The 26755-nt window shown below is 46.4% G+C and overlaps 1 protein-coding gene across 1 annotated transcript in view; it reads right to left on the bottom strand.

The window, feature by feature from the left end:
• PDE3B (phosphodiesterase 3B) overlaps positions 1–26755 on the bottom strand; it is a 1395287-nt gene that overhangs the window by 1087539 nt on the left and 280993 nt on the right. The window contains exon 2 of the mRNA XM_086956022.1: positions 22654–22704. Coding sequence (XP_086812148.1) covers positions 22654–22704 — 51 coding nt within the window. The remainder of the gene's footprint in view (positions 1–22653; positions 22705–26755) is intronic.

Genomic DNA, 26755 nt, shown 5'->3' with positions numbered 1-26755 from the left:
GTGACCATCACTGCTGGGAATATGACTTCTGATATTAATATTTATTGTCTTCACAATTTAGCTGATCCTGCCATTTCAAAATAGTTGATCACTGAGACAAGCTCTCCAGTTAACCAAAGTGAAGTAGTCACTCGTTCTTTAAAAATGCCAAGTTCAAGGAATGAGTTGTATACATTTTTACTGAATGTGCATTAATGTACATTTGCTTCTTTTCTTTTATTTCATTATGGGGAAGGGGTGCTGTAGCATGTGTACTTTCATGTATTGTGGCTATTGTTTTAAATGCTTGGTTATTTATTGAATGCATTCCATGTTCTAGTGGAACGTGCAGTATGGATCTTGGAACTACAAGGATCATTCCTTGACGGTTCCTGAAGCATCTGGACGCTTCCTTCGTTGTGGGTACTTTTTTGATTAATAAAAAAAGAATCTATTTTTCTATACTGCACTTGTTAGTGGATTCATTTCTCAACCCTATCCCACACTGATTATGCTGATGGAAGATGTGGGTGTGGGGAAGTCCTTGACGATTAAGAGGATAGTCTAGCTGTATTTGGAGCTGTATATATCCATTCTGCTACCACCTGGTCTTAGTTTCTCGGATTAGCTGGTGGTATCTTCAAAGCGTTTTTGAAAGAATGTTTTTGCGCATCCCTTTACCTGGTTCTCAATTTCTGTTCCAGTTGTTTGCAGTGTTGCTTCATCATTCAGAGGTCTTCAGTGCTTGTGTTCCAGTTTATGCTGTGTGGCTTTCTTTCTTGAGACCAGCGCGTTGGCCCAGTTGGTGAGCCACTTGGAAGTTTTCAATGCAGAAAGGTCCTGGAAAATGAGGGTTGCCATGTTTTCTCTGTCAAGTATCATGCAGATGTCATCTGTGGTATTGATGAGTGCGGATTGGGCCTGAATCTTTACTGTGTGGTGTCGAGAAGGGGGTGGTTGGTGAGTTTCCCTTGGCTAGGTACAGCAGGAGGTAGATTGGTCTGTAGTTTAAGAGCATAGCTAGGTCATCGGATGGTTTCTTGAAAGGGGTGTGACAATGTCATGTTTCCAGGTGTCTGGGAATGTGGTGGTGTCAATGGACAATAAAGCTTTGCTAAGAAATAGGTGTCCTTTGGTGAAAGTGGTGGGGACAAGGGTCGTATGGGACCTTCGAGTGAATTGTCTTCATTCTGTTGAGGGTGGTGACAGTGGGCAACGAGGTCATGGGTCAATCCATGGCCATTATTGGGAGTTGAGTTGCAACAGTGTCAGATTGAGGGTCAAAGTTATTGTATATAGATATGACCTTGTTACACAAGAATTCCAAGAGCTTGTTGCAAAGATCTTGTGACGGGGCGATGTTCCTGGAGGCACAGCAAAATCCTTGATGATGGCAAAGATAGCTTTTCTTCTGTATGGATTGTTTGTGCCGTGGTGAATGTGGTCTTTAGTTCCTCTGTGTACCAGTTGGCCTGTTGTTCGGCTCTTGCCTTTGGGTTACAATTAAGGGAAGCCAGAGCATGAAGTGATCCAGCTGTTGATGTTCTTGATAGCTTTCCGCTATTTGCTGGTGTGCATGGGCTGGTGCGCAGAGAAGGCGGAAACGGTTTCATTACATGATGCTTTTCCAGCTGCAGTGGAGAAGTCTCTGGTAGCTCTGTGGTGGTGTGGGATGGGTATGCTAAACCTAACGAGATTGTGGTTTGTCACGGTTCTAGTTGTTGGGCTGTTGACTGATATTGCAGATTATGGAGAAAATCAGGTCCAATATGTGTTCAGCGGTGTGGGTGGGTGGGTTTGGTAACGTACTTGGTGAGGCAGAGGTTACGGAGGCTTTTCTAGAAAGGCCTTTGAGTATGATTGGGGCGTTCATTCTAGGTGTAAATGTAGGTCTCTAAAGAGGATGAAGGTGCTGGGGTTGAGGAGGAGTTCGACAAAATCAGTGATGTCACAGGAAAAATTGGTACAGAGTCCTGGTGGTACAAGGGTTCCACCAACAGGAGAACGGTGTTCCTTTTAGCTGGGGGGGGTAGGAGGGCAGTTCATATCAGTCTGATTATGATGGCACCTCTGGGATTGCGATGACAGTGTTGCCTGGTGAAATCGAATTTCGCTGAGGTGGCTGCAGAAATGTCTGGTGCAAAGGTTAAGTTTAGCTTTCTTCTCCGTGAGGAAGAGCAGGTCCAGAACGTGGTCGTGTAATAGGTCCCATACCTCCGTGGCATGTTGGGAGAAAGAGCGTGTGTTTAAGAGCATTCATGCGAGTGTGGCATGTTGTGTGGGTAGTGGTTGGTCTGTGTGAGCCAGGCACAGGTAAATATAAGTGTGAGCGAGTAGGGTGCTAGAGTGGTTGATGTACCATGTGAGTGCATCAAAACTTGCAGAAGGCAGATGTGAAAGCTCCCTCGGTGTTGTGCAGTAGTACGGTGAGTGGCGGCAGGGTTTGAGAGCACCGAATAGTGTGTCTGGGTCCCTGGCGCCTGGGGTGGTCCCTCGCAGACTGGCACAGACAGGCTTGCCTTCGATGCACTAGCAGAACGTCTGCCATTAGGTAGGTTTTAGGAGAAGGGAGGTGTGCAGATGGATTTTGTGAAATTAAGTATTTTGCCAGGCTTCTTTTAAAGACCGTTTTAACCCGTGAGGTCACTTCCTGTGCAGTTAAATGGTACTATTGGTTTTTAGGTTTCGCCTAAGTGAAAGCTGCGCAAGCAGCTTTTCACGAAGGTGAAAACCTAATGAGAATAATATGTTGGTTGGGAATCCGGCCCCCTGTTCCATTGGCTAGCTCCATAAATTGAGGCTAGCCATTGGAACAGAGATCTGTCCGTCATGGCCGGACCAGATTTGTGGGCGTTCCCGCGATTTCTTCCCTCTCCACCCTTTTCGCATTGTCATCGCGGCCGTGACGGGGTTTATTTTTTGTTGTAGTCCAGGTTTGTTTTGGCCATTCCGCTGGCGACCGCCAATGGAGGAAGCCATCCCGACCCCCCTCCCACTGTCCGTTCCAACCCCCGCCCCATTCATGTTCTTCATGTTTTTCCTGCGGCCAGGAGGATCAATTCAGACGGAGCCTGAAGGGCTCTCAGAGCGCACATTACCGTGTATTCTACTGGCCCTGGCCGCCTGCACCAAATGCCACTGGCTGCACAGTTTGCAAGGCCACTTGTCTGCACTGAGAGGAACGTACATCACTCATACAGGCCCCCCCTCCCGATGTTCGTGTCCCCGTTCCCGCCCCCCCTCCCGCTGTCCGTTCCCACCCCCCTCCCGCTGTCCGTTCCCGCCCCCCTCCCGCTGTCCGTGTGCCTGCCTGCCCCCCCTCCCGCTGTCCGTGTGCCTGCCCGCCACCCACAGCTCTTAAAAGTCGTGCTTTTTTTTTTAGCCGCTATATTTTTCCACGAACAAGCTTAATCAAAACAATGTGGAGCAATCGGTGAAAATACTGGTTATGTTTGGTCTTTTTGTGGCATAGTTGTCAAAATCTAATCATACAAAATAACCCCTCGTTAGCCATGCTGTTTCCTGGCAAAAAGCGTGAAATGTGTATTTCTTTGGCAGTTTCTGACAAGGTGTGTCCATCCTTCGCATCTTCCGAAGACCCCCGCCTGAACTATTATTTATCTGTCTTTAAAACCCCGCAGCCAGCTCCCTTCAGAAACTGCTGGCGGGGTTTAAAGGGAAGCCAAGTGTCTGGCTGGCCCCAATTAACACCCCGTGATTAGCTGGCATTCCTCCGCAGCGTGTCAGACAGCATTGAGGCTGGGTTTAAGGACATGAGCTGGTTTAATTTGAAGATTTATACAGCGCCACTTAACCCCAGTGAGGGCATCCAGGCGCGGTACATGACTCTCAGGCTGTTGCGAGATTCAAACCGGGACCCGGCTACCGAGACGGCAGCTCTGGTCGCTGCGCCACACCCAGTGCCCGATCGTAATCAGTGCAAGCGTCATTACAGGGTTTGGAAAAGCCACTGCGCATATAATGCAGTATTTGCGGGTACCGTTTTGTTTATTTTTTTGTGGGGGGGGGTTACAAATTCTGTCTCCTTTAAATTGACTGATATTTTTAATATGCACTATGTCTTTCCGTTTTTTTACAGATATCGTGATATTAATCCTCTGCAATTGCCGGAATGAGTGCTCAGTGGAAAGGCTTTTTCAAACACTCCACTTCCTTTTTATCTGAAGGTTTTGCTTTTAGCAGAAATGCCAATATGACACTAAGTTATAGATATTTTCTATCGGCTGTGAAACGCCTTTCGTCAACCCTTAGAAGGATGTACGGCAGCATCGGCCCTGCTGGGCCACGATTCTGTGCTCTGAGGATTGCACACTGACATCCGAAGCGCGCTCTCAACCCACTGAGCCTCTGCAAGGGAGCACTCTTGCTAGACATTCGGGTCACATCATCTTTATGTTGCTACCACTGGTTCTCCAGGGATTATACATGAGTTTGTGAAGTGCAATGAAAAGTAAACGATAATCGGTTACTTGATGGACTCAGAAGTAATGTTTCATTCACAGGCAGGGTGGAAGAAATGCGTTACTTACCTGTAACAGCAGTTATCCAGTATTGGTATCTTTCATAGATTCACATGCCTGAATCATTCCCCGTCTTCGGGGTGGGAGTCCCCGGTAAATAAATATAGTAATGTCACATTGACATATACTTAGTACTAGGCCAGAGGCCTCACATTAGTAGCCTATCTAGGTCCTTATGTAAAAAGGACCAAACTTTGGCCAGGAGCCAATCAGCTACTATCACCCTCCTCACCTTCCTGGAAGGAGCCCTAGTCCCTCAGATTTTCGTAAGCACAATGCTAAGTAGTACCTACTGAGAGTACAAAGGTGAGCCCTTCCAGGGGAGGCGGTGGGTTGCATGTGAATCTATGAAAGATACCAATACTGGATAAGGAATATGCTACTTACCAGTATGCATCTGTTCTTGGCATAGAGGGCTGCAGAGTGGTACATTATGAATAGATCGCCATCTGGTGTTGGGCTCGGATGATTGCACTTTGTTTTTCTCTTGGAGAGTCTTTTGTCTCTTGGTGACTCCTCCCTTTGTTGGTAGTGCGCATGGGCATCGGCTCCATCCTTAGATTGTTTTGCCATAGTAGGGTTAGATGGAGTAGTATAGTAGAATACAGATAAGAGTGCCCATGTAAGTGTATCTAAATAAGATAATGTTGGAACAGACACAGGTTTCCGGGGAGGCTGGGAGGGCATGTACTACTCTGCAGCCCTCTATGCCAAGAACAGATGCATACTGGTAAGTAGCATATTCCGTTCGAGGCATATGGGCTGCAGATGGTACATTATGAATAGACTATATAGCAGTTCTCTCCCTAGCGGTGGTCGCCCGTGTCTGTTGCAACTGTCTGAAACAATGTTTTTAATACTGCTTGTCCCACTCTGGCTTGTTGTGTTGTGTGCACATCTACACAATAGTGTTTTGTGAAGGTGTGCGGTGTAACCCAGGTAGCCGCTTTGCATATGTCATCTAGTGGAATGTTTCCCAGAAATGCCATAGATGCTCCTAATTTACGTGTAGAGTGAGCTCTAGGAGGAACAGTTAATGTTCTCTTTGCCTTTAAGTAGCATATTTGAATGCATTTTACAATCCATCTGGCAATGCCCGCTTTGGAGATGGGATTGCCTTTATGTGTGGGAGAAAACGCAACAAATAGCTGTTTTGTCTTTCTGAAAGTTTGTGTTCTTTCTATGTAGTACAATATGGCCCTTCTAACATCCAGTGTATGTAGGGCTCTTTCAGCTACTGTTTGTGGTTTTGGAAAGAAAACCGGTAATTCCACTGACGGATTGATGTGGAATGCTGAAATAACCTTCGGTAAGAATTTTGGGTTTGTTCTAAGAACCACTTTATTTTGGTGTAGCTGCATAAATGGTTCTTGAATCGTAAAAGCCTGCAGTTCACTTACTCTTCTAAGTGACGTGATAGCTATGAGGAAGGCTACCTTCCATGTGAGGAATTGTATTTCACACCTATGCATAGGTTCAAATGGTGGCCCCATTAGTCTGGTAAGCACTATGTTGAGATTCCAGACTGGGGAAGGTGGTCTTCTTGGTGGAATGACTCTTTTGAGCCCTTCCATGAAAGCTTTAATTGCTGGTACTTTGAACAATGACAGATGTTGTCTGTTTTGTAGGTATGCTGCTATGGCTGCTAGATGAACTCTGATAGAGGTATATGCTAGGTTACATTGCTGTAAGTGTAACAAATAGCAAATGATTTGTTTAGTAGATGCGTCCAGAGGGTTGATGTGCTTACTGTTACAGTGTATAGCAAACCTCTTCCATTTTGCTGCATAGCATGCTCTGGTGGTAGGACGTCTTGCTTGTTTAATGATTTCCATGCATTCTGGTGGTAAATCTAAGTACCCAAACTCTATGACTTCAGGAGCCAGATCGCTAGGTTCAGTTGTTTGGGATCTGGGTGCATTATTTCTCCATGGTTCTGTGTAAGATGCATGGGTAATAACCTTAACTTTTGATGTGGTACTTGTGAGAGTTGTAGCAGCGTGGTGAACCACGGCTGTCTTGCCCACGTGGGTGCCACTAGTATCATTGTCATTGAATGTTGCTGCAGCTTCCGAACTAGTAATGGAATTAGTGGTAGAGGAGGGAACGCGTACGCAAATCTGTTGGACCAATTTATCCACAGTGCATTGCCCTGGGACCTTTGGTGTGGGTACCTGGATGCGAATTCTTTGCATTTTGCGTTCTGATGATTGGCAAACAGATCTATCTCTGGTTGCCCCCATTTTTGGAAGAATGGCTGTAGTATTTGGTCGTGCAGCTCCCATTCGTGCACTTGTTCTGACTGTCTGCTTAGGATGTCTGCTATTTGGTTTTGAACTCCTGGTAGGTGTTCCGCTAACAGGTAGATCTTTTGAGGAATGGCCCATCTCCATATGTCCTGTGCTAGTCTGGACAGTTGGAGAGAGTGTGTCCCCCCCTGTTTTTGAATATAATACATTGCAGTCATGTTGTCTGTTCTGATCAGGACTGCTTTGCCTGTTATTTGCATTTGGAAGGCTTTTAGTGCTAGAAATATTGCTAATAGCTCTAGGTAGTTGATGTGCAGTTTCTTTTGCTGCACACTCCACTTCCCCTGTACTGTGTATCTGTCCATATGCGCTCCCCATCCGGAGAGCGATGCGTCCGCTGTTATTATTACTTGTGGAATTGGCTCTAGGAACGACCGTCCCTTGGAAATGTTTTCTGTGTTCCACCACTTCAGAGAGCGATACGTCCGGTCGTCCACCAACACCAGATCTGTAATCTGCCCTTGAGCCTGATTCCACTGTGTCGCTAGACACTCTTGTAGTGGGCGCATTTGTAGTCTGGCATGTGGTATTAGCAGTATGCAGGAGGGCATCATGCCTAATAGTTGCATAAACACTCGTGCTGGTAGTGAGTGTTGTGGTTGAAATCTTTGTATTAACCCGACCATTGTCTGTACTCTGATTGGGTTGGGGTATGCTATTGCCTTCTCTGTGTCTACTGTAGCCCCCAGGTATTGCTGAATCTGGTTTGGTTGCAGGTGTGATTTTTTGTAGTTCACCGTGAACCCTAGGTGGTGCAGCAATTGAATTGTCTTCTGTGTGTTGTGAAGACATTCTTCCTTTGACTTGGCCTTTATTAGCCAATCGTCCAAGTATGGGAAGACATGTATTTGTTGTCTTCTTAGGTGTGCTGCCACCACAGCTAGGCATTTTGTGAAAACTCTCGGTGCTGTTGTGACACCGAATAGAAGGACTTTGAACTGATAGTGTTGTCCTTCTAACACAAACCTTAGGTATTTTCTGTGGGCTTTGTGAATTGGGATATGAAAGTAAGCGTCTTTTAGATCCAGTGTAGAAAGAAAGTCCCCTTTCTTCAGTAAAGGGAGTACTTGTTGGAGCGTGACCATGTGGAAGTGCTCCGAATTTATGTAAGCATTGAGAGGTCTGAGGTCTAATATTGGTCTTAGGGACCCGTCCTTTTTGGGGATCAGGAAGTATAGAGAGTATACTCCTGTGCCCTGTTGATCTTTTGGGACCTTCTCTATTGCATGCTTTTGTAGAAGTGCTAGCACTTCTTCTCTTAATGTCAGATGATCCTGACTCATTGGACGCTGTTTGGGGGGGATGTTTGGCGGGGTATCTGTGAGTTCTAGGCAATAACCATGTTGGATAATTTGTCTCACCCACTTGTCTGACGTGATGTTTTCCCAGACAGGTAGGAACTGTGATAGACGTCCCCCGACCGGTGTTATGTGGTCTGGGGGGAGTTCTATGAAGTCACTGTTTTTGTGTGGAGGCGTTGCGGTTATTATTATTTCCGCGGCCTCTTCCCTTATTGTTGTTACCTCTGTAACTGCCTCTTGAATTACCTCTGGGTGATGTAGGTGTGAAAGATGTGGATTGCTGATTTGTTCCTGTATTCTTTGAGCCCCCTCTATAGGTGGATCTACGAAAGGAACCTCTGTGTGTTGGCTGTTGCAATGCTCCCATTGACTTAGCCGTTTCCGTATCTTTCTTCATTTTCTCTAATGTCTCGTCTGTGCTTGAACCAAACAATGTCTTCTGATCAAATGGTCTGTTCAGTAGGGCTGTTTGTACCTCTTGTTTGAATCCTGAGATTCTAAGCCATGCGTGCCTTCTTAGCATGACACTAGTGTTAATAGACCTTGCTGCAGTGTCTGCTGCGTCTAATGCACACTTAATGGAAGTATTTGTTATTATTTTACCTTCCTGTATTAATTGGTCTGCCTTCTTCTGATGTTCCCTTTGGGAGATGTGTAAGAAGTTTTTCTAGCTCATCGTAATGTGCTCTGTCATAACGTGCGAGTAGTGCTTGTGTATTGGCTATACGCCAGCTATTCGCTGCCTGTGATGCTACTCTTTTACCTGATGCATCTATTAACTTTGACTCCTTATCTGGTGGAGGAGCCTCTCCTGTAGATAACGAGTTTGCTCTCTTACGAGCGTTTGAGACCACCAGCGAGTCTAGCGATACATGCCCTCTAATAAATATTGGGTCCTTTGGAGCCGCTTTGTATTTTTTTATCAATTCTTGGGTTTAACACCCTGGCTCTCACTGGGTTTTCGAATATCTCATCTGTGTGAGTAAGAAGACCCTTCAACATAGGGAGAGTACCTGATGTTCTTTGTGCATTAGGTAGGGTCTCTAACAAGAAATCCTCTATTTGAGGTTCTGTATGTATCTCTACTTTATGGTATTTCGCTGCCCTATTAATGAGCTGCACAAAACCTGTGTTATCAGGTGGTGAAGGCTTTGAGGGATATAGCTCTGGGTCGTTGTCTTCATCTGACCCTACATCATAATTTTCCCATGGATCCTCCTCATCTGGGATAGTTTCGTCATCCCCTTGAGGTTCTCCCTCCCCCAGATCACTGTCTACATCTGACTGAGGTGTAGCTGGCCTTGGTGTGGAAGCTGTAGGAATATTTGGCCTATTGTGAGGAATAGGAGAAGAGGGTGTTAGTCTAGGACGAGGAGAAGCAGGAGGAGTTATATCCGTCCCCATTGTTCTCTTTTTTGAAGGAAGAGGTTTATCTTCTGACTGTTCACTCTTTCTCTTCTTCGTGACCACTTTCCCAGTTTGTGGATCAATAAACAAGATCTTTTGTTTGGGATCTGTCTGTTGCTCCTGAATCGGTACCAAGGGTCCTGGTTCCGAGAGGTGCTTTTGTTTTTGATCGTCAGATCTTGTTGTTTTCGAAACCGAATGTTTGCTCGATTCCGACTTTCTTGGTATCGAGTGTCTCTTGGGCGATAAGTCATATTTATGTTTCGACATGGAATGTTTCGATCCCGAGCTGTCCTTTGTATGTAGCCTCGGTGCCGAAGTCGATGTCGCCCTTTTCTCGGATCCGACATGGTGGGAGTCCGAGTGTTTCGGTTTCGGTTTCGGTTTCGTTGCCGGGCCCGAAGGCGGGGCGTCGGAAACTTTTTTCAGCGGTTTGACCGGGCCCGAGGGCGGGGTCGTTACCGCACGGGGTCGGTTTTTCGGTAAGGGGACGTCGTCACTCACGGTTTGTTGCTCGATGAGTTCTTCAGCCTCCGACTGGTCCCCTTCCGACCCCGACTGGTCCTCTTCTTCCTCGATTTGTTCGTCTCCGAACAGCTCCGGGATCGCTTCCGCCTGCATTCTGGAAACCTCGTGTCTTCGAGCTCGACGATTTCTAATCGTTAGCTTGGAGGAGAATGCTGCGCAGGCTTCGCAGTCCCTGGATTCGTGTTCAGGCGATAGACAGAGGTTGCACACCTCGTGTAGGTCCTTGTGTGGGAACTTAGCACCACACGTTGGACATTTTTTGAATGGAGTCCTTTCCATGGACTCCGGGCTTGACTGCGTCGAGAAAGGCCTCCTGTTCTTCGACGTAGTTCCAAGTTTTTCTCTTCTATTTTGAATTTGTAACGCGTCGGAATGGAAATGAACGCGTTCGAATAACAATACCGTCGAATTGGAAAGGGAATACGCGCCGAAAATCACTTTCTTGCGAAGTTGATCTGGAGCGTCTCGATCTTCATCCGAACCCGATGGCGGAAAAAACCATCTAAGGATGGAGCCGATGCCCATGCGCACTACCAACAAAGGGAGGAGTCACCAAGAGACAAAAGACTCTCCAAGAGAAAAACAAAGTGCAATCATCCGAGCCCAACACCAGATGGCGATCTATTCATAATGTACCATCTGCAGCCCATATGCCTCGAACCTGCTGTCACAGGTAAGTAACGCATTTCTTATCCAGTATTATGGGTATCTTTCATAGATTCACATGCCTGAATCAGAATAGCAAGCAATAATAAGCACATTTCGCATAATACATCTCTAAAGACATAATAATCTCATCATAAGTTGTTACACAGTTTACATGATACTCACAACCTGATAAGAAATGTGCGATAAATTACCTGGAAGGTGGGATGATAGGAAGAAGGCTCACCTCTATTGAAATAGATGACGTAGGACCGCCTGTCCCACTGCCGCATCCTTCATAAGTTCAGAATCCAAGCAGTAGTGCTTGGTGAACGTATGAGGTGTCTTCCATGTCGCTGCCCTGCAGATGTCAACAATGGGTACCCCAGCGAAGAGCGCCATGGAGCTGGATACCGCTCTAGTGGAGTGTGCTCGAACCTTTGAAGGTAGAGGACGGCCCGCCTGTTGGTGACAGAAGGCGATGGCCGCTGAAATCCATCTGGAAATGCTCTGTTTTGTCAATGCTAGGCCTTTCCTGGGCCTGCTAAATGCAACAAACAATTGGTTGAACTTCCGAAATTGCTCTGTCCTGTGTATGTAGAATTGGAGACATCGCTTGAGGTCCAATGAGTGTAGAGATCTTTCAGCTGCAGATGATGGATTCGGGAAGAAAGATCTCGGGACAATAGGTTCGTTGAGATGGAAAGAGGACAGAACCTTCGGTATAAACTTAGGGTTAGTCCGTAGAATGACCCTGTCGTTCTTGAACTGGATGAAGGGGTCTTGCACAGAAAAGGCCTGCAGCTCACTCACTCTTCTTGCTGACGTGAGTGCCAGTAATAGGGCCGTTTTCCATGACAAATATTTAAGATCTGCTCTGTGGATTGGCTCAAACAGGCGTTTCATTAGTTGAGCTAGTACCACATTTAGTTGCCATGTAGGTGGTGACGCTCGAACTGAATAATCCCTTCAGAAACTGCTTGACCAGTCTGTTGGTCCATAGTGAAGCTCCACACGAAGAACGTCTGAACCTGGATATGGCCGCCAGGTGGACTTTAATTGAAGCGTGTGCCAGCTCTGAATTGGCTAGGTGGAGCAAGTAGGGCAGAATTTGTGCTGGAGTAGAAGTGAGCGGATGTAATTTCTGAGCTCTACACCACAAACAGAACCTTTTCCACTTAAGGGAATACGTCTTATTAGTACTTTCAGCCCGGGCTAAGACGACCCTGCATTCCTGCGGAATATCTAAATCCTGGAACTCTCTGAACTCAGGAGCCAAGCCGATAATTTGAGAGATGTTGGATCCAGATGCTGGACTTGTCCCTTGTTCATTGTGAGGAGATGTGGGCATGTCCTGAATAGAATTGGAGGTTCCAGCAATAGAAGGTGTAGTTCTGTATACCAGTGCTGGTGCGACCACGCTGGGGCTATCAGGATCATGGTACAACTCTCTGCTTTCAGTTTCCGGAGAACCCTGGGGATTAGGGGAAATGGTGGAAAAGCGTAAGCAAAGACGTTGCACCAGGTCATCGAAAAGGCATTCCCTAGGGATCTTTTCTGGGGAAGCCAGCTTGCGTAATGTTGGCATTTCGCGTTCGTGTCCATCGCAAAGAGATCCAGGTGAGGCTTGCCCCAACGGGAGAACACTGAGTCGAGCGTCTTCTGGTCGAGCTCCCACTCGTGGCAAAGTGATCGCTGCCTGCTTAGCGAGTCTGCCAGGGTGTTGTCTACTCCTGGGACATACTCTGCCCGCAGAGAAATGTTGTGTTGGAGCAGCCAGATCCAAATTTGCTGAGATTCGAGACAACGTCCTGGATCGAGTACCCCCCTGTTTGTTCAGGTAGTGCATTGTGGTGGTGTTGTCCGTCCTCACAAGCACTGGGGAGTTCCTGATTCGGGGTAGAAATGCTCGAAGTGCCAAGCGCACTGCTCGTAACTCTAGCAAATTGATGTGGAGTAATTTTTCTGACACTGACCACGGACCGTGTACTTGCAGTTCTTGAAGGAACGCCCCCCATCCTTCCAGTGACGCGTCTGTGGTTATCACATGAGGAGAGACTGGGAGTAGAAAAGGAAGGCCCTTGTTTAAGTTGTCGCCCAGAAGCCACCATCTTAGAGCCTTCTTCATGACCTGAGTGATCTTGATCCAGTCGTCGAAGGATCCTGCACTTTAGATCCACTGATTTGTTAAAGCTTCCTGTAGAGGCCGCATGTGGAGGCGACAGTGAGGAATGAGAAAAATATTGGAAGGCATCATTCCTAGCAACGACTTGAAGAGTCGAACCTTGACTTTCTTTTTGGTCTGAATTTGGAAGGCCAGGGTCTTTAGCTTGACCTGACGTTCTCTGGAAGGGAAGGCTTTCTCCTGTTGTGTATCCAACGTTGCCCCCAGGAAATTGAGACGTTGTGACGGTCGTAGAGTTGACTTTTCCTGGTTGAGTGTTAGGCCTAAGTTCTCGAAGAGATGAAGGCAGGCTGTAGAGGACCTGGCTATGCCCGTTCGAGTAGGAGCTTTGACGAGCCAGTCGTCCAGGTAGGGAAAGACTTGGTGATGATGCTGGCGAAGGTATGCCGCTACTTGAGACAGACACTTTGAAAAGATGCGTGGAGCTGACTTTAGGCCGAATGGTAATACTCTGAACTGGTAGTGTCTGCCTGCTACTGCAAACTTCAGGAATTGTCGATGACTCTTGTGAATGAGGATGTGAAAATAAGCATCCTGGAGGTCTAAGGATACCATATAGTCTTTGGAATTGAGTAGGTGTAATACCTCCTGGAGGGTAACCATACGGAATGACTGCTTCTTGAGGTATTTGTTTAGGTTTCTCAGATCCTGTATTGGTCTCCACTGTTTCTTCTCCTTTTTTCTGATCAGGAAGAATCGGGAATAGAATCCTCTCCACTTCTGACCTCGAGGAACTCTTTCCACTGCTCTTTTCTGGAGCATTAGTGAGAGCCCCTGTTGCAGTAGGGTTAGATTCTTGTGCTGCATAGGACATGGTGGGTTCAGAGGAGGATGTTCCACAAACTCCAAATTGAGTCCGAAGCGAACTAACTGCAAAACCCAACGATCTGTTATTTGCTTCCAATTGTGAAGGAAGTTGGTAATTTTTCCTCCAACTACGAATTGCGGAGAAGAGGTGGAGGCCTGCTGGAGAAAGCAGTCATTGGCGTCAGTAATTGTCTTTCTTTCCTCCTTTCCCTCGAAAGGACGACTTGTTGTATGAGGAGTGTCCTTGTTGCCTCTGCTGAAATTGAGGTTTGTACTGCTGGGAAGAGTTATAAGAGGACTTGTAACCTTGAAAGTTGCCACGATTCTGTTGTCCTCTACCTCTGGATCCTCGAAAGGAATTATTCTTGTATTGCAGGGTGCCTAGGGCTTTCGCGGTTTCGGTATCCTTCCTAATACCTTGCAGCATGTCATCGATATGCTCACCGAAGAGTAGCTCCCCATCAAATGGCATGTCGAGAACTTTGGCTTGCACTTCAGGCCGGAATGCGGTGGCTTTAAGCCAGCCCTGGCGTCTCAAAACTGCTGCTCCTGCCTGTGGAAGCAATATCCAAGGTCACATCGATCATCTCTGAGGCAGAGCGTTCGCCCTCCAGCAAAATCTTCTTAACCTCTTCTTTTTGGTCTTCTGGGATCGCCCCTAGATATGGGGCTATATCTGCCCATATCTGTCGATTGTAGCGACCTATTAATGCCAGAGAATTTGCAGCCCTGACTGATAGGGCGGACATGGAGGAAAATCTCTTGCCAATGGCATCAAGTTTTCTTCCCTCTTTATCAGGAGGCGCTGTCAATGCCGCTGACGGGTTGCTGGACTTCCGCTGAGCGGCCTGAGATATAACTGAGTCAGGTTTAGTTTGGCCAGTTAAACATGCGGGCGCAGTGTCTGGGGCTTTGTACTTCCTTTCAAGCCTCTCATTCGGCACTGGAATATGAGAGGAACGATTTTTCATTATTTTTAGTCCTTGCTCATATATATATATATATATATATATATATATATATATATATAAAATCGATCACTGGAATGGAGCGAACTGATCTCTTGAAGGGTTCCTTAAAATCATGAAGGAAACAGTCCTGCGTTTCCAACGCTATTTGGATGTTGAACTTTGCAGCCGCTCTCCCTACTATATTATGAAATCCCCCTAAATCTTCAGGGGGTGAATCGTCCTGTACTTGGTCTGGGGATGCTGGATCCGGGTTGGCGTTATCATCAGAATCCTCATCATCATTCATTTCACCTTCCTCCTCTTGGACCTCATCATCTCATTTCTTCCTCATATTCATCCGAAGAAATTTGAGGAGGTAACTTCTCTTGCTCTTGACGCACAACCAGCGGAGGTGGTCGCTGTCGATGTTGAGTAGTTGGCGCTTCCTGTTGTGCCTGTACTCCGGATGCAGGAGCAGATGATGGAAATCTTTGTTTATAGTCCGAAATTAGAAATTGGAGGTCAGAGACAATTGACGCTGTAAGGCACACCATAGGCTGAACAGTGGTATGCTGCTGAACTTCCTCTTGAATTGTAACCTCTTCAAAATCTTCACAGTCCGAACTCTCATGAACTTTGATGTTAAGATGAGAGGGACTGGATGCTATGGGAAACAGTCTCTAGTTCAGGATCTTCTGTTTCTAGAAACTGCGTTGGCAGCAGCTGTTGGACCTTGTTAGGTGAGGTCATCTCTGGTGTCACCAGACATGATGACATTTTAAAATGTGTATACGTATACTTCAATGAAGGAGAGCCCTTAGATTGTAGATCCCTTGACGTGGTGTCCGTCGACTGGGGAGCGTCTACGATTTTTGATGATTTATCAGGCATTTTCATCGTCGACTGCATCGACGTCGTTGATGTCGTCGACGACGACGATTTCTTTGTCGACCACGGCGTCGACACTGTAGTAGTTGACGACGATGGCCTCGTCGACGGGCTCATAGACGATGGTGTCGACGTCGACGATGGCTTAGTCGACGGGCTCGTCGACGATGGTGTCGACGTCGACAATGGCTTCGTCGACGGGTACGTCGACGTTGTCGACGTCCACAGTGTCCTCGTCGACGAGGTAGTCTTCGTCGACGAGGTAGTCTTCATCGAGGTAGTCTTCGTCGACGAGGTAGTCTTCGTCGACGGTGGGATTTTCGTTGACGATGGGAACTTCGTCGACGCTAGAAGCTTCGCCTTCGTTGACTATGAAGCAGACGTCAACGGGAGTGTCGACAGAAGCGTGGTTGACGGTTTTGTGACAGGAATGACAAAGTATTGACCTACCCATCGTCGACGATGTTGTAGCAGTCGATGCCATGGAGAAAGTAGACGCCGTGTATGTCGTAATGGAGACTGTCAACAATCCGGAAATCATGTGCTGCAAAGCTGACAAAGGTGGCGCACTTGTTGTCCTGGACAGTGACTTCTACCACACCAGAGTAAGTGAACATGTCAATGACAAGAATCTATACATGAAATTACCCAATGATCCGACTGGTGTCTTTGCCAATACGCTCAAAGTCATTCTGGATAAAGCACTCATGATGGGAACGATCACAGACAAGGATCACAAATACCTAACACAATCTCATCCTAAATGCCCTAGCATCCACATGCTTCCTAAAATCCACAAGGATTTACATAAGCCTCCTTTCCGTCCCATCGTTTCAACGAAAAACTCTATCCATGAGCCTACTGGCAAGTTTATTGATCTTTACCTACAAGACATTGTCACATCCATGTCCACTTATCTGCGTGACACAACTGATTTTCTGAAGCACCTTCAAGAGGTTACCATTGAACCAGACAAAGTATACACTCTGGTAACCATAGACGTATGTGCTCTGTACACATCGATCCCGCACAATAGGGGTTTGGAAGCCATAGAACCCTTTTTACTTCACCATCCCATCGATGACTCTTTGAAAGTTCTGATACTTGAACTTCTACAATTCACGTTGTACCACAGTTATTTCTCATACAACAACGAATACTATCTTCAACTCGTTGGAACATCAATGGGAAATTGTGCTGCCCCCAGCTATGCCAATCTGTTTATGCATCGGATGGAACTAGATCACATTTTGAGTCACAACAATTGGATCAACAACATCCTCACCCTATGGAGATACATAGACGACATTTTCCTTATCTGGATTGGCCAACCTGATGAAATTCTGGAATTCCTTAAACACATCAACTCTCTGGATGATCATATAAAGTTTACTCATACCATCAGTTCACAAAGTTTGCCATTTCTTGATGTCCTGGTTACATTACACGACAACAAACTGACAACCAATCTATTCGTTAAAGCCACGGACAGGAACAATGCTTTAATGTTTACCAGTTGTCATCCCACATCACTCAAAACTCATTTGCCATACTCCCAGCTTCTAAGGGCCAAAAGGATCTGCTCAGAATCAGAAGCCTATGCAAGCTCTGAAGAAAGAATACTACAGAAGTACAAAGACAGAAAATATCCTGAGGTCACATTACAAGCAGCAAAAACCCGAGTGGCCACCAAAACCCGGGCAGAACTTTTAAGAACTAACATCAAATCAACTGACGAACAGAGACCAGTTTTCGTCTCGAAATATTCAACCAGAAGTAAGGCCATCAAAAACATCATTCTTAAGAGTTGGGATATGATTCGTTTTGAACCAGATTTTCAGGGCATTTTCAACACCAAACCACTCTTCGCATACCAGAGAGCCAAAAACGTAAAGAACATTCTTGAGACCGAACCCACTGATACTTCTACCAACTACAGTGGCACCATACCGTGCCACAACTGTAGTCATTGTCACAACATAATTCCGGGCAACACCTTTAACCATCCATCATCAGGAAAAGCCATCAAATTGAGAACCAACGCTACTTGTGACTCTATGAACCGAGTGTATCTACTCAAATGTCCATGCGGATTGCCTTATGTAGGCAAAACCGAACGAAAGATCAAAGTTCGCTTAACCGAACACAAAAGTACCATCAGGAACAAATCAACAAAAGCCCCATTAGCTGCTCACTTCATCACACACCAACACAACGTGAGCCAACTGAAGTTCCTTGTTTTGGAGGTTGTCCCACTGAAAGCAGGCGTCGATAACAAGAAACTACTACTCCAAAGGGAAACAGTGTGGATCAAGAGATTGGATGCCTGCCAGCCCAAGGGGCTCAATGACAGACTGGAATACAGCTGCTTCCTATAGATAATTGTTGTCTCAACCTATACACATTCATTTGCTTTCTGTCTGAAACTACATGCTTATATTCTGTTGCCCTCACTTTTTACCCTCTCTACTCCCACCTTCTTCTGTTCAAGTGGTTCTTTCACTTTGCCTTTACCTGACCTTTCACACTCCATTCTCCCTCTGTCTACAACCCTTTGACATAAGTTTCCCCACCTTTTTCTTTTTTCTTTTTTCCTTTTTCTTTTTTCCTCAAATTCTGTCTTGGACATCTAATTTAGCTTGTTTTCCACCTTTGTTTTCTCCATTCCCTTACCCTTTGGGTTTATTTCTCATCCTTTTATCGTTATATTTGCTATGTGATTACTGTGTATGCATACCATCCAGAGCCCGTTCCAAGATGGCCGCCATTTTCGTGTCTAAGCGTTCGAGTAAGCTTATGCAAATATTGGGTTTTCTTTCTTATTTGTAACGTTTGATTTATGCTTTCCATCAATTTCCCGTGCACTTCATGAGGTTACCAACCCGATTGAACATATACCTATTCGACACCTTCACCTACCCACACTTCCGCTAGTCCGTTCTTTGTTTTTACGATAGTATATTCACTTCCGCATCACCAGCCTGATTCACTAACCCTCGGCAACACGGCGTTAGGCGCGTTGCGACTTTGACCCATTGGTAAGCGTTTTCCTTTCTCATTCTTACTCGTATGGCTATTCCTTCACCGGCGCTTTGCTAAGACTCAACCATTCAGTTCCCGATCGTTACCATCTCGACGTGCACGCTATGGGTCTCGGTCCATCAGGCACTTTCCCGTTTTTTTACTGCCAAACACGGTGATTCTTTTTTTACTCACCTCGAGTTTTCCTTACCTTTTAACAGCACAATGTGGTCGACTTTGGTTCAGTTTCTGCACCCCTTTCCTTTTCCTTTTTCTCCAGTCGTTAATTCAGGCATGCTTGTTTTTTATTTCACCCAGACAGAACGTTCTATTTAACCCATGGTTGTGAGTTCTCCTTCCTGATACCGATTCATTTAATTGCAGATTCTTTGCTATCCCCTGACGAAGGGCCCCGCCCGAAATGCATAGGGATGATGCATAGATCTATGGATATTATCTAATCGTTTTCTCTAACGCCTTGTTTCACTAAGGAGTCACTATGATGATGTAATATGTGACCCACCAAATAAACGACCTTTCAAAAAAGATTACCAGGACTACACTTGTTTTGAACTATATGAAACTCACCGGTGAAATTTTGATTTAGGAGTTTTTCTCCAATCGGAGTGCCCTTGGAAACAGTGCAAGCCCCCCTTGCACTCCTTTGCTTGTTGTTCAAATTCCAGTTCCTACCGGCCGGAAGGGACCATTTCCTGGCACCCAAAAATACTTACCATTGGTTTACTTGATTCACTTGATGAACTTAGCATACCCCGAGTGCCGCCATCTCCCATTCAGTAATGGAGACTGTCGACATAGTCACAGGCAGGCCAGAAGACACCATAGCAGGCTTCTTGAAGTCTGTCATCTGAAGAGAAGGTTTCTGAGGCTTGACCTTAGGATGACCCTCCATGGACTTTGGCTTCTTGTGAGGAGGCGCAGCAGACTGACCAGGGGATGTCTGTGGAGGCCTTTTAGGAGAGGAGTGGAAGCTCCTGAAGGAACACTCGCTCTCACCTGAGGAGACTAGCTGCTCTTTGTCCTTTAGTCTCTGGAGCCACAGAAGCAGTCGCCCTTCCCTGTCCTTCAATGTCTTGACCGGGAGAGTGCGACAAATCTTACATTCCTTGGCAGAATGCGGAGGATAGAGGCAATACAAGCAGTCTTCATGCTTGTCCTCTATATGTAACCTCATTTTACTACAAGAGGCACAGGGTCTAAAAAGCCCTTTTTTAGCAGTAGTAGACATATTAAATATCAATACTCCTTTCTAATCTGAAACTTGAAGAGTTAATAGGAAAAAATCCAAAGATATAGGAAAAAACCTGAGCAGAGCTCAGTGGAGACTCCCGTAGCACTACGTGCGGTAGAAAATCTGAGGGACTAGGGCTCCTTCCAGGAAGGTGAGGAGGGTGATAACAGCGGATTGGCTCCTGGCCAAAGTTTGGTCCTTTTTACATAAGGACCTAGATAGGCTACTAATGTGAGGCCTCTGGCCTAGTACTAAGTATATGTCCATGTGACATTACTATATTTATTTACCGGGGACTCCCACCCCGACGACGGGGAATGATTCAGGCATGTGAATCTATGAAAGATACCCATAATACTGGATAAAAATAGGATTAAATGACATTTAGTGTAATTTAAAAAATGTTAACCTAGGACAGCCAGTTAGTGAGTGCGCAGAGTAGAGTGCGCAGAGTAGAGTGCGCAGAGTAGAGTGCGCAGAGTAGAGTGCGCAGAGTAGAGTGCGCAGAGTAGAGTGCGCAGAGTAGAGTGCGCACTCTGCACTCTCTACTCTGCACTCTCTACTCTGCACTCTCTACTCTGCACTCTCTACTCTGCACTCTCTACTCTGCACTCTCTACTCTGCACTCTCTACTCTGCACTCTCTACTCTGCACTCTCTACTCTGCACTCTCTACTCTGCAGAGTAGAGAGAGTAGAGTGTGGAGAGTGACTAGGGAGTGCAGAGTGACTGCAGAGTGCTAGGGAGGGCATAGGGAGTGCAGAGTGACTAGGGAGTGCAGAGTGACTAGGGAGTGCAGAGTGGCTAGGGAGTGCAGAGTGGCTAGGGAGTGCAGAGTGGCTAGGGAGTGCAGAGTGGCTAGGGAGTGCAGAGCGGCTAGGGAGTGCAGAGCGGCTAGGGAGTGCAGAGCGGCCAGGGAGTGCAGAGCGGCCAGGGAGTGCAGAGCGGCTACTCTGCTAGGGAGTGCAGAGCGGCTAGGGAGTGCAGAGCGGCCAGGGAGTGCAGAGCGGCTACTCTGCTAGGGAGTGCAGAGCGGCTAGGGAGTGCAGAGCGGCTAGGGAGTGCAGAGCGGCTAGGGAGTGCAGAGCGGCTAGGGAGTGCAGAGCGGCTAGGGAGTGCAGAGCGGCTAGGGAGTGCAGAGCGGCTAGGGAGTGCAGAGCGGCTAGGGAGTGCAGAGCGGCTAGGGAGTGCAGAGCGACTAGGGAGTGCAGAGTGACTAGGGAGTGCAGAGTGCTAGGGAGTGCAGAGTGCTAGGGAGTGCAGAGTGCTAGGGAGTGCAGAGTGCTAGGGAGTGCAGAGTGACTTGGGAGGGCTAGGGAGTGCTAGGGATTGCAGAGTGACTAGGGAGTGCAGAGTGACTAGGGAGTGCAGAGTGACTAGGGAGTGCTATGGAGTGCTAGGGACTGCAGAGTGACTGCAGAGATTAAGCTAATGGCAATGTAAATGACAATGCCATTTATTTATCTGTTTTCAAACCCAACACATAAATACACATTTTGTCATTTACAATGCCAATAGCTCTAACTTTTCCAAAGGCGAAACCATTGCATTGTAAATGCTTGTTCTTATTTTCATGCTATTAAGTTCTTTTATTGGAGGCCCTGTAGACCCAAGATTTCTGATCAGTTTGTAGAATGTTCTGAAGACTGATTCCGGACTTCTAATGAATAGGAGACCATTTCCTTGAAGTTTGAAACAGATTGATGTCCCACCGGAGGCTTCTTTGAAGCCAGAAAAACACGCTAATGCGAAATAAGACCCTCCGCTTCAATGGTTAGAGCATTCTTCCTGTGCCTCGATAAAAAAAATGGTGTTAACAGAACTCTATATCTTTAAACAGTAAGCCAATATAATTTGATCAATGTTTGTTAAAGGTTTGGGCTTACAGTGTAAACATGGATAACCTATTTAAGACATATGGTATCTTGAAATACAGAACATACAAACGGGGTACTTCGCAATAAAGATAATCTTTCGACAGTTCAGGAAGATTTTAACCAACATACTTATAACAAACAGCATGAGGCGACTCAAAACAAGGATTACAAAAAGCTTTTTCTGACAGTGAAAAGCCTCCATTAAAAATCATACTTCCCTGGTGCCAACCATCAAGTAGCCAAAGTCCATTTTTCGAAATATTGAAGTTTCGATATTTTACACAGGAACTCAAACACTTCTGAAACCATCAGAGTTTGGTTTTTTTAAATGGAGGTCATATATTAGGGCATGGCGGGCTTACAGACAACGTCATGTGGAATCATACTGACTCCGTTCTGGTCGACGCCCAAAGTTAAAAAACGTTATACTTGCATCCACATCTGGAGTCACGCACAAGGCAGAATAATGTTCAGCGAGTGAATCTGGAAGAGGTTAACACTGCAAAAACATTTGCTTTTAGACCTATGTGGTCTAAAATCCGACGAAGAGGGTAGAAATACTCCATCTCCACAGCTTTATTCTTCTCAACAGATGCAGACTGAGAGTGCAAGAATACAAATTCTTATCTACACACTCCTTTCTGAAGTGAGCAGTTTGCCAGCATACCCAGTGGCCAAATCCTTATCATAGGTATTGGAGTTCATGAACATCATTCTGATCCCCATCACAAAGGCAGACCGTACACTACAACAGGAAACCTGCAACTGGGCTAACAAAAGGAGAAATTAAAGCATATCTGGGCAGATATGCTCAATTATCTAATGACATCATTTCAAATAAAGTAAAAACTAAAATGGTGGATGAGAGAATATTTTTCCCAGACAGGAATAATTAAGGGTTAGTTACATTTACCATTTTTTAAGTTAAGGCACTCTTAAATAGGATATGTAATAATGTACTTACTTGATACTGAGGCTTGTACCACTGTTTCAAGTCCCAATCCCATAGAATCATCTAGAAAAAAGAATTGAACATTAGATATTCTTCACACAAGAGGTTATATAACTGTTTGAAATTCTAAATAATTGTCAATTAAAATGATTTTTTTCTTCGATGGGACAGAGAACAATACCCACTTAACAAATCAATTGAAACTAGGCATCCCGATTAAATTTTGTGCTAAAAAAAGTGTACATTTAAGCAGCTAAAGCACCAGTGGATTACGCCCACACTATGTTATGGTATTTAACTGGGGTGTAAATTACAATTTATGATTTTCCTAAATTCAAATAAATTTTTGGGGGATAATTAATCTTTGATTGTACCATCAACTAGGCATCTGACTTTACAAGTTCTTTTTTATTTAAAGTTGTTTTTCTTCTACTTTTGCTTCTTTCAAGCCATGTTTCACCTCCCTCCCCTAACACCCTAGCAGAACGTGGTGACACATGCCACCATGTTAATTACTGGCTACTCTATATTTGACCATCTTTTGCCTGTAGCCAATGCTTCTCAGAAATGTACTTTCAAATCTGCCCTTAGCACTGGCGCTTAAAACGAATATTGAAATTTAGCAATAATAATGAGGCAAAAACAAACGATGAAGAGATTAAAAATCCTAAATATTTAATTTTTTTAACAACGCAGACACTTACCTTACAGGAATGTAAGTCCACAACATTCAAGTAGCATGTTATTAAATATTAGATAGGCTTGGTGATGTGTCAACACAAGATGGCAGACCAGACGCATTCCTAAGAGGCTCCACATCCAACCCACATAATCCTCTAATATCCAGTCTCTACTTTGCTAAAGGCCCCCGCTTACCTACAGCGGGAGCATAGGTGCTTACATACTCCCCAGAAATACAACTCGGCGGTGTGTGTGTGGTCACCCCTGTCGGCGGAGGCTGGAGGATGCTTGCGGCTTGCCCAGAGGCCTTCGCAGGGTGCAGGTAGAGATCTGGTAGTGTTGCATCCTGTGAGGCCGGTTGAGGCCTCCTGACTTTGGGGGACTCCCCCTGGACAACTCAAGGAAGCACCGCGCTGCTGATTGAGGGGCTCTGCCTTCCTACCATGCCTTTTATTTATTTATTGTGTGTTTTATAGAGCGCGAACTTGACCCGCAAGGGTATCAGAGTGCTTTACAGGAATCACAGAAGTGTACAAAAGGCTAGGAATCGAAAGAATATACGATAGGTCAGATGGGGACGGGGTGCTGGGTACAAAAGGCAGAGCAAGACACGTATATACATTTTACATTTACAAATACTCAAGACAAGGCCCAGGTTTCTTGGAGGGGTGACTAGATAATCCGAAGGGAGGCAGTAGTCGGAAGTAAATCAGGGTCTCTGTGGTGGGTGACATGTGGAGGATCGTGGCCTGCTTGGTGCTGCGCAGCACTGGGGACTGGCGCACAGCGCAACACCACTAGTGCACACTGGTGTTTTACTCCGAGCCTGCCTCCTCAATGGCTCTGTCGATCCTGGCGGAAGAAGGATAAGTGCCGGGAGTGCAGGGACTGTGGCTGGGCTGTTCGGGACCTTAGGAGAGGAGCTTCTCGTCGCAGCGGGGGCCCAGTTGCAGGGCAGAGGTCAGGCATGGAGGAGTGCAGCCTTTGGTCAGGGTTCGCCTCCTGGGCGGCCCTGCGGTCATTGGTGTCTCTCAAGGAAGGTATCCGTGAGGTAACTGATAGTTGACTTGGAGGGGGAGAAGAACCTTGGATGCCGCAGGTTCCTCTGGCAGACCTTGACCCTTTTGGAGGCCTCTGGCAACCGCATTAGGAGGGCTGCAGGTAACTAGCTGAGGCACTTCAGGAAATGCTGGCCCCTCTTATCTTTTTACGCACTGGAGTGAATAGGGACTGATCTGGGCTGCCACTGGATCCCTTGAGAGGTGGAATCCTGGCCCCTTGCGCTGTGCCTTGGGCCCTTAATGCCTATTGAGGCCTACCACTCTGAGGACAGAGGAGTGTGTCTGTGAGGGGGCAACTTCTTGTACTGCACTGCTGGGGCTACTACTCCCCACTGCCTCAGGGGGCCCCCTGGATACCACAGGTGTCAGCTTTGGAAGGCACTCGTCCATTGTTTGGAGTCTTTGGCCTAGGGGACTAGACACCTATTACGCTCCTATTGTAAGAAACTTACAGGCTGGGGTCCCCAGGGGAACACCATGCACCAATACATCAGACCTGGGTGGCGGCATCACAGCGTCAGAAATGTAAGGCTGCTAACCGGGGAGCTGGGACCAGGATCCTGAGGGAAGGGGTTCTGCTGAGGAACCCACGAGGGCGAAACGTCTTGTGGCCATCCAGGGCTCTAAGGTGGCGCTTGAAAGCCAAAATGAGACTGATGCCCTTGAGGTTAATTTACTGCACACAGACCTCCGTAAGTTCTCCGAGAGGGTCCAGATTGCTCAGGTATCTATCATGGAGCTTGGTGGCAACCTTGTGGAAGCAGGTGGCAACGGCGAGATCAGGGGCCTGGAGGCAAATGTGGAGGATGCTGAGGGTAGGTCGCACAGCAACAATGTGCGCAAGTAGAATTCCAGGAACAGGTTGAGGGGACGGCTACTGAACACGTCAAAACATGGATCTGGGGAACGCTGAAGCCCTTTAGCCTATCCCCTATGTTGAGCATCGAGAGGGTGCAGCAGGCTCTGGCGTCTGCACCTTGGCACAAGGAACCGCTGCAGGACATAATTGCTCATATATGAAATGCCTAAGAGGGACTGCATCCTTCAAGCGGCCAGGGAAAAAGAACACTGCCAGGTATGTACACCAAAAGATCTCCATCTACCCTGACTATACTAACGCCCATGGACCTCAGAAAACTTTCCTGGAAATTAAAGCTAAGCTTTGTTCCATGGGCCCCGCTATATGTTGCTGTATCCGGTCAGATGGAGGGTGAAATCTTATATATATTAATTATATTTTGTATTAAAGAGGCATCATTTTATACATCACATATTACTTTATTTTCATTACCCTATGTTGGTTTGGTCAGTACGTAGGAATTACTTGTCCCAGTAAAGAGATTTTTTTTTTGTTCTCCAGATTGAGGGCGAGGTCGGGGGCAAATCTAATTTTGAGGATGTGTGGTGCTGGCTGGAGATGGGGACAAGGTGCACAGGGACAAAACCGGATCCTGGAGCTGCGGGGCAGCTGGAGACGGTGTCCCCGCCTGGAGGACACTGTAGGGGAGCGAGAGTAGTCACACCAGGGTGAGGATCCAGGTTGATGGCACCATGCAATTGGCATCCACGAAGCGGAAGCTGGAGCAAGGGAGACTATCGGTTTTGGAGGCTTCTCTGATGCGGAACGATACATTCATCTGATATAGTAACTAAGGAGATGTATTTCTGAGGTACTTCTGTTCACAACCCTCTCCTTCTTAGAGGGAGTGCTCTCTTTTACTCTTTCTTCTTGTTACTTGTTGCAGGGGATGTATGAAGCGGTGATTGTTGATTTGGTATAATGGTCTGGAGTGATAGCTCATGCTTGCGTGTATTTAATGAGGCACTGTATTCTGTGAGAGGGGTGTTTGGGTGCCTCTCCACGATTAGTGGTAGGCAAGGGGGGAAGGGGAGTGGGGGTGAGGAGGGTAGGGGTTGTGCCCTGAAAGCTGATCTTCAATTGGATTTGCAGCATTTAAAGTTAATATGCTGCACAGCCAGGGGGAAGGGAGGTATTCGTTCACCATTACAGTGCTGAAATGTATTCAGTATTTTAGTGTTTCTGCCTGGTGGCATTTGACTTGGATGTCGGAGGGTGGGGCTCCAGCTGGTGCTGCTAGGGAGGGAGGGGAGGGGAGGGAGGGAGTGGGGTGGGACAATTACCCACATGGGTGATCGGATTAATATCTCTTGGAAAGTCAGAGAGCTCAGGACTATTCCAAGTGCTTGAGTAATCTCGTTCGTCGGGCACCACAAAGTGCAAACCTCAGAGAAGGGCGAATTGCATGAATTTGGTTAAAAAAAAAATGGAAGGACCAGTTTTCTGCCTCTTACTTCTTGTGTGCTATGGCAGTGACTATTTGGGTGGGTCCGGGGGTCCCTTTTACGCACAC

The sequence above is a fragment of the Lissotriton vulgaris genome, chromosome 2_1 (genome assembly GCF_964263255.1).
Source record: "Lissotriton vulgaris chromosome 2_1, aLisVul1.2, whole genome shotgun sequence".
Classification (NCBI taxonomy): Eukaryota; Metazoa; Chordata; class Amphibia; order Caudata; family Salamandridae; genus Lissotriton; species Lissotriton vulgaris.
The sequence above is the reverse complement of the archived record's forward strand: the minus strand, read 5'-3'. Positions and strand labels throughout refer to the sequence as shown.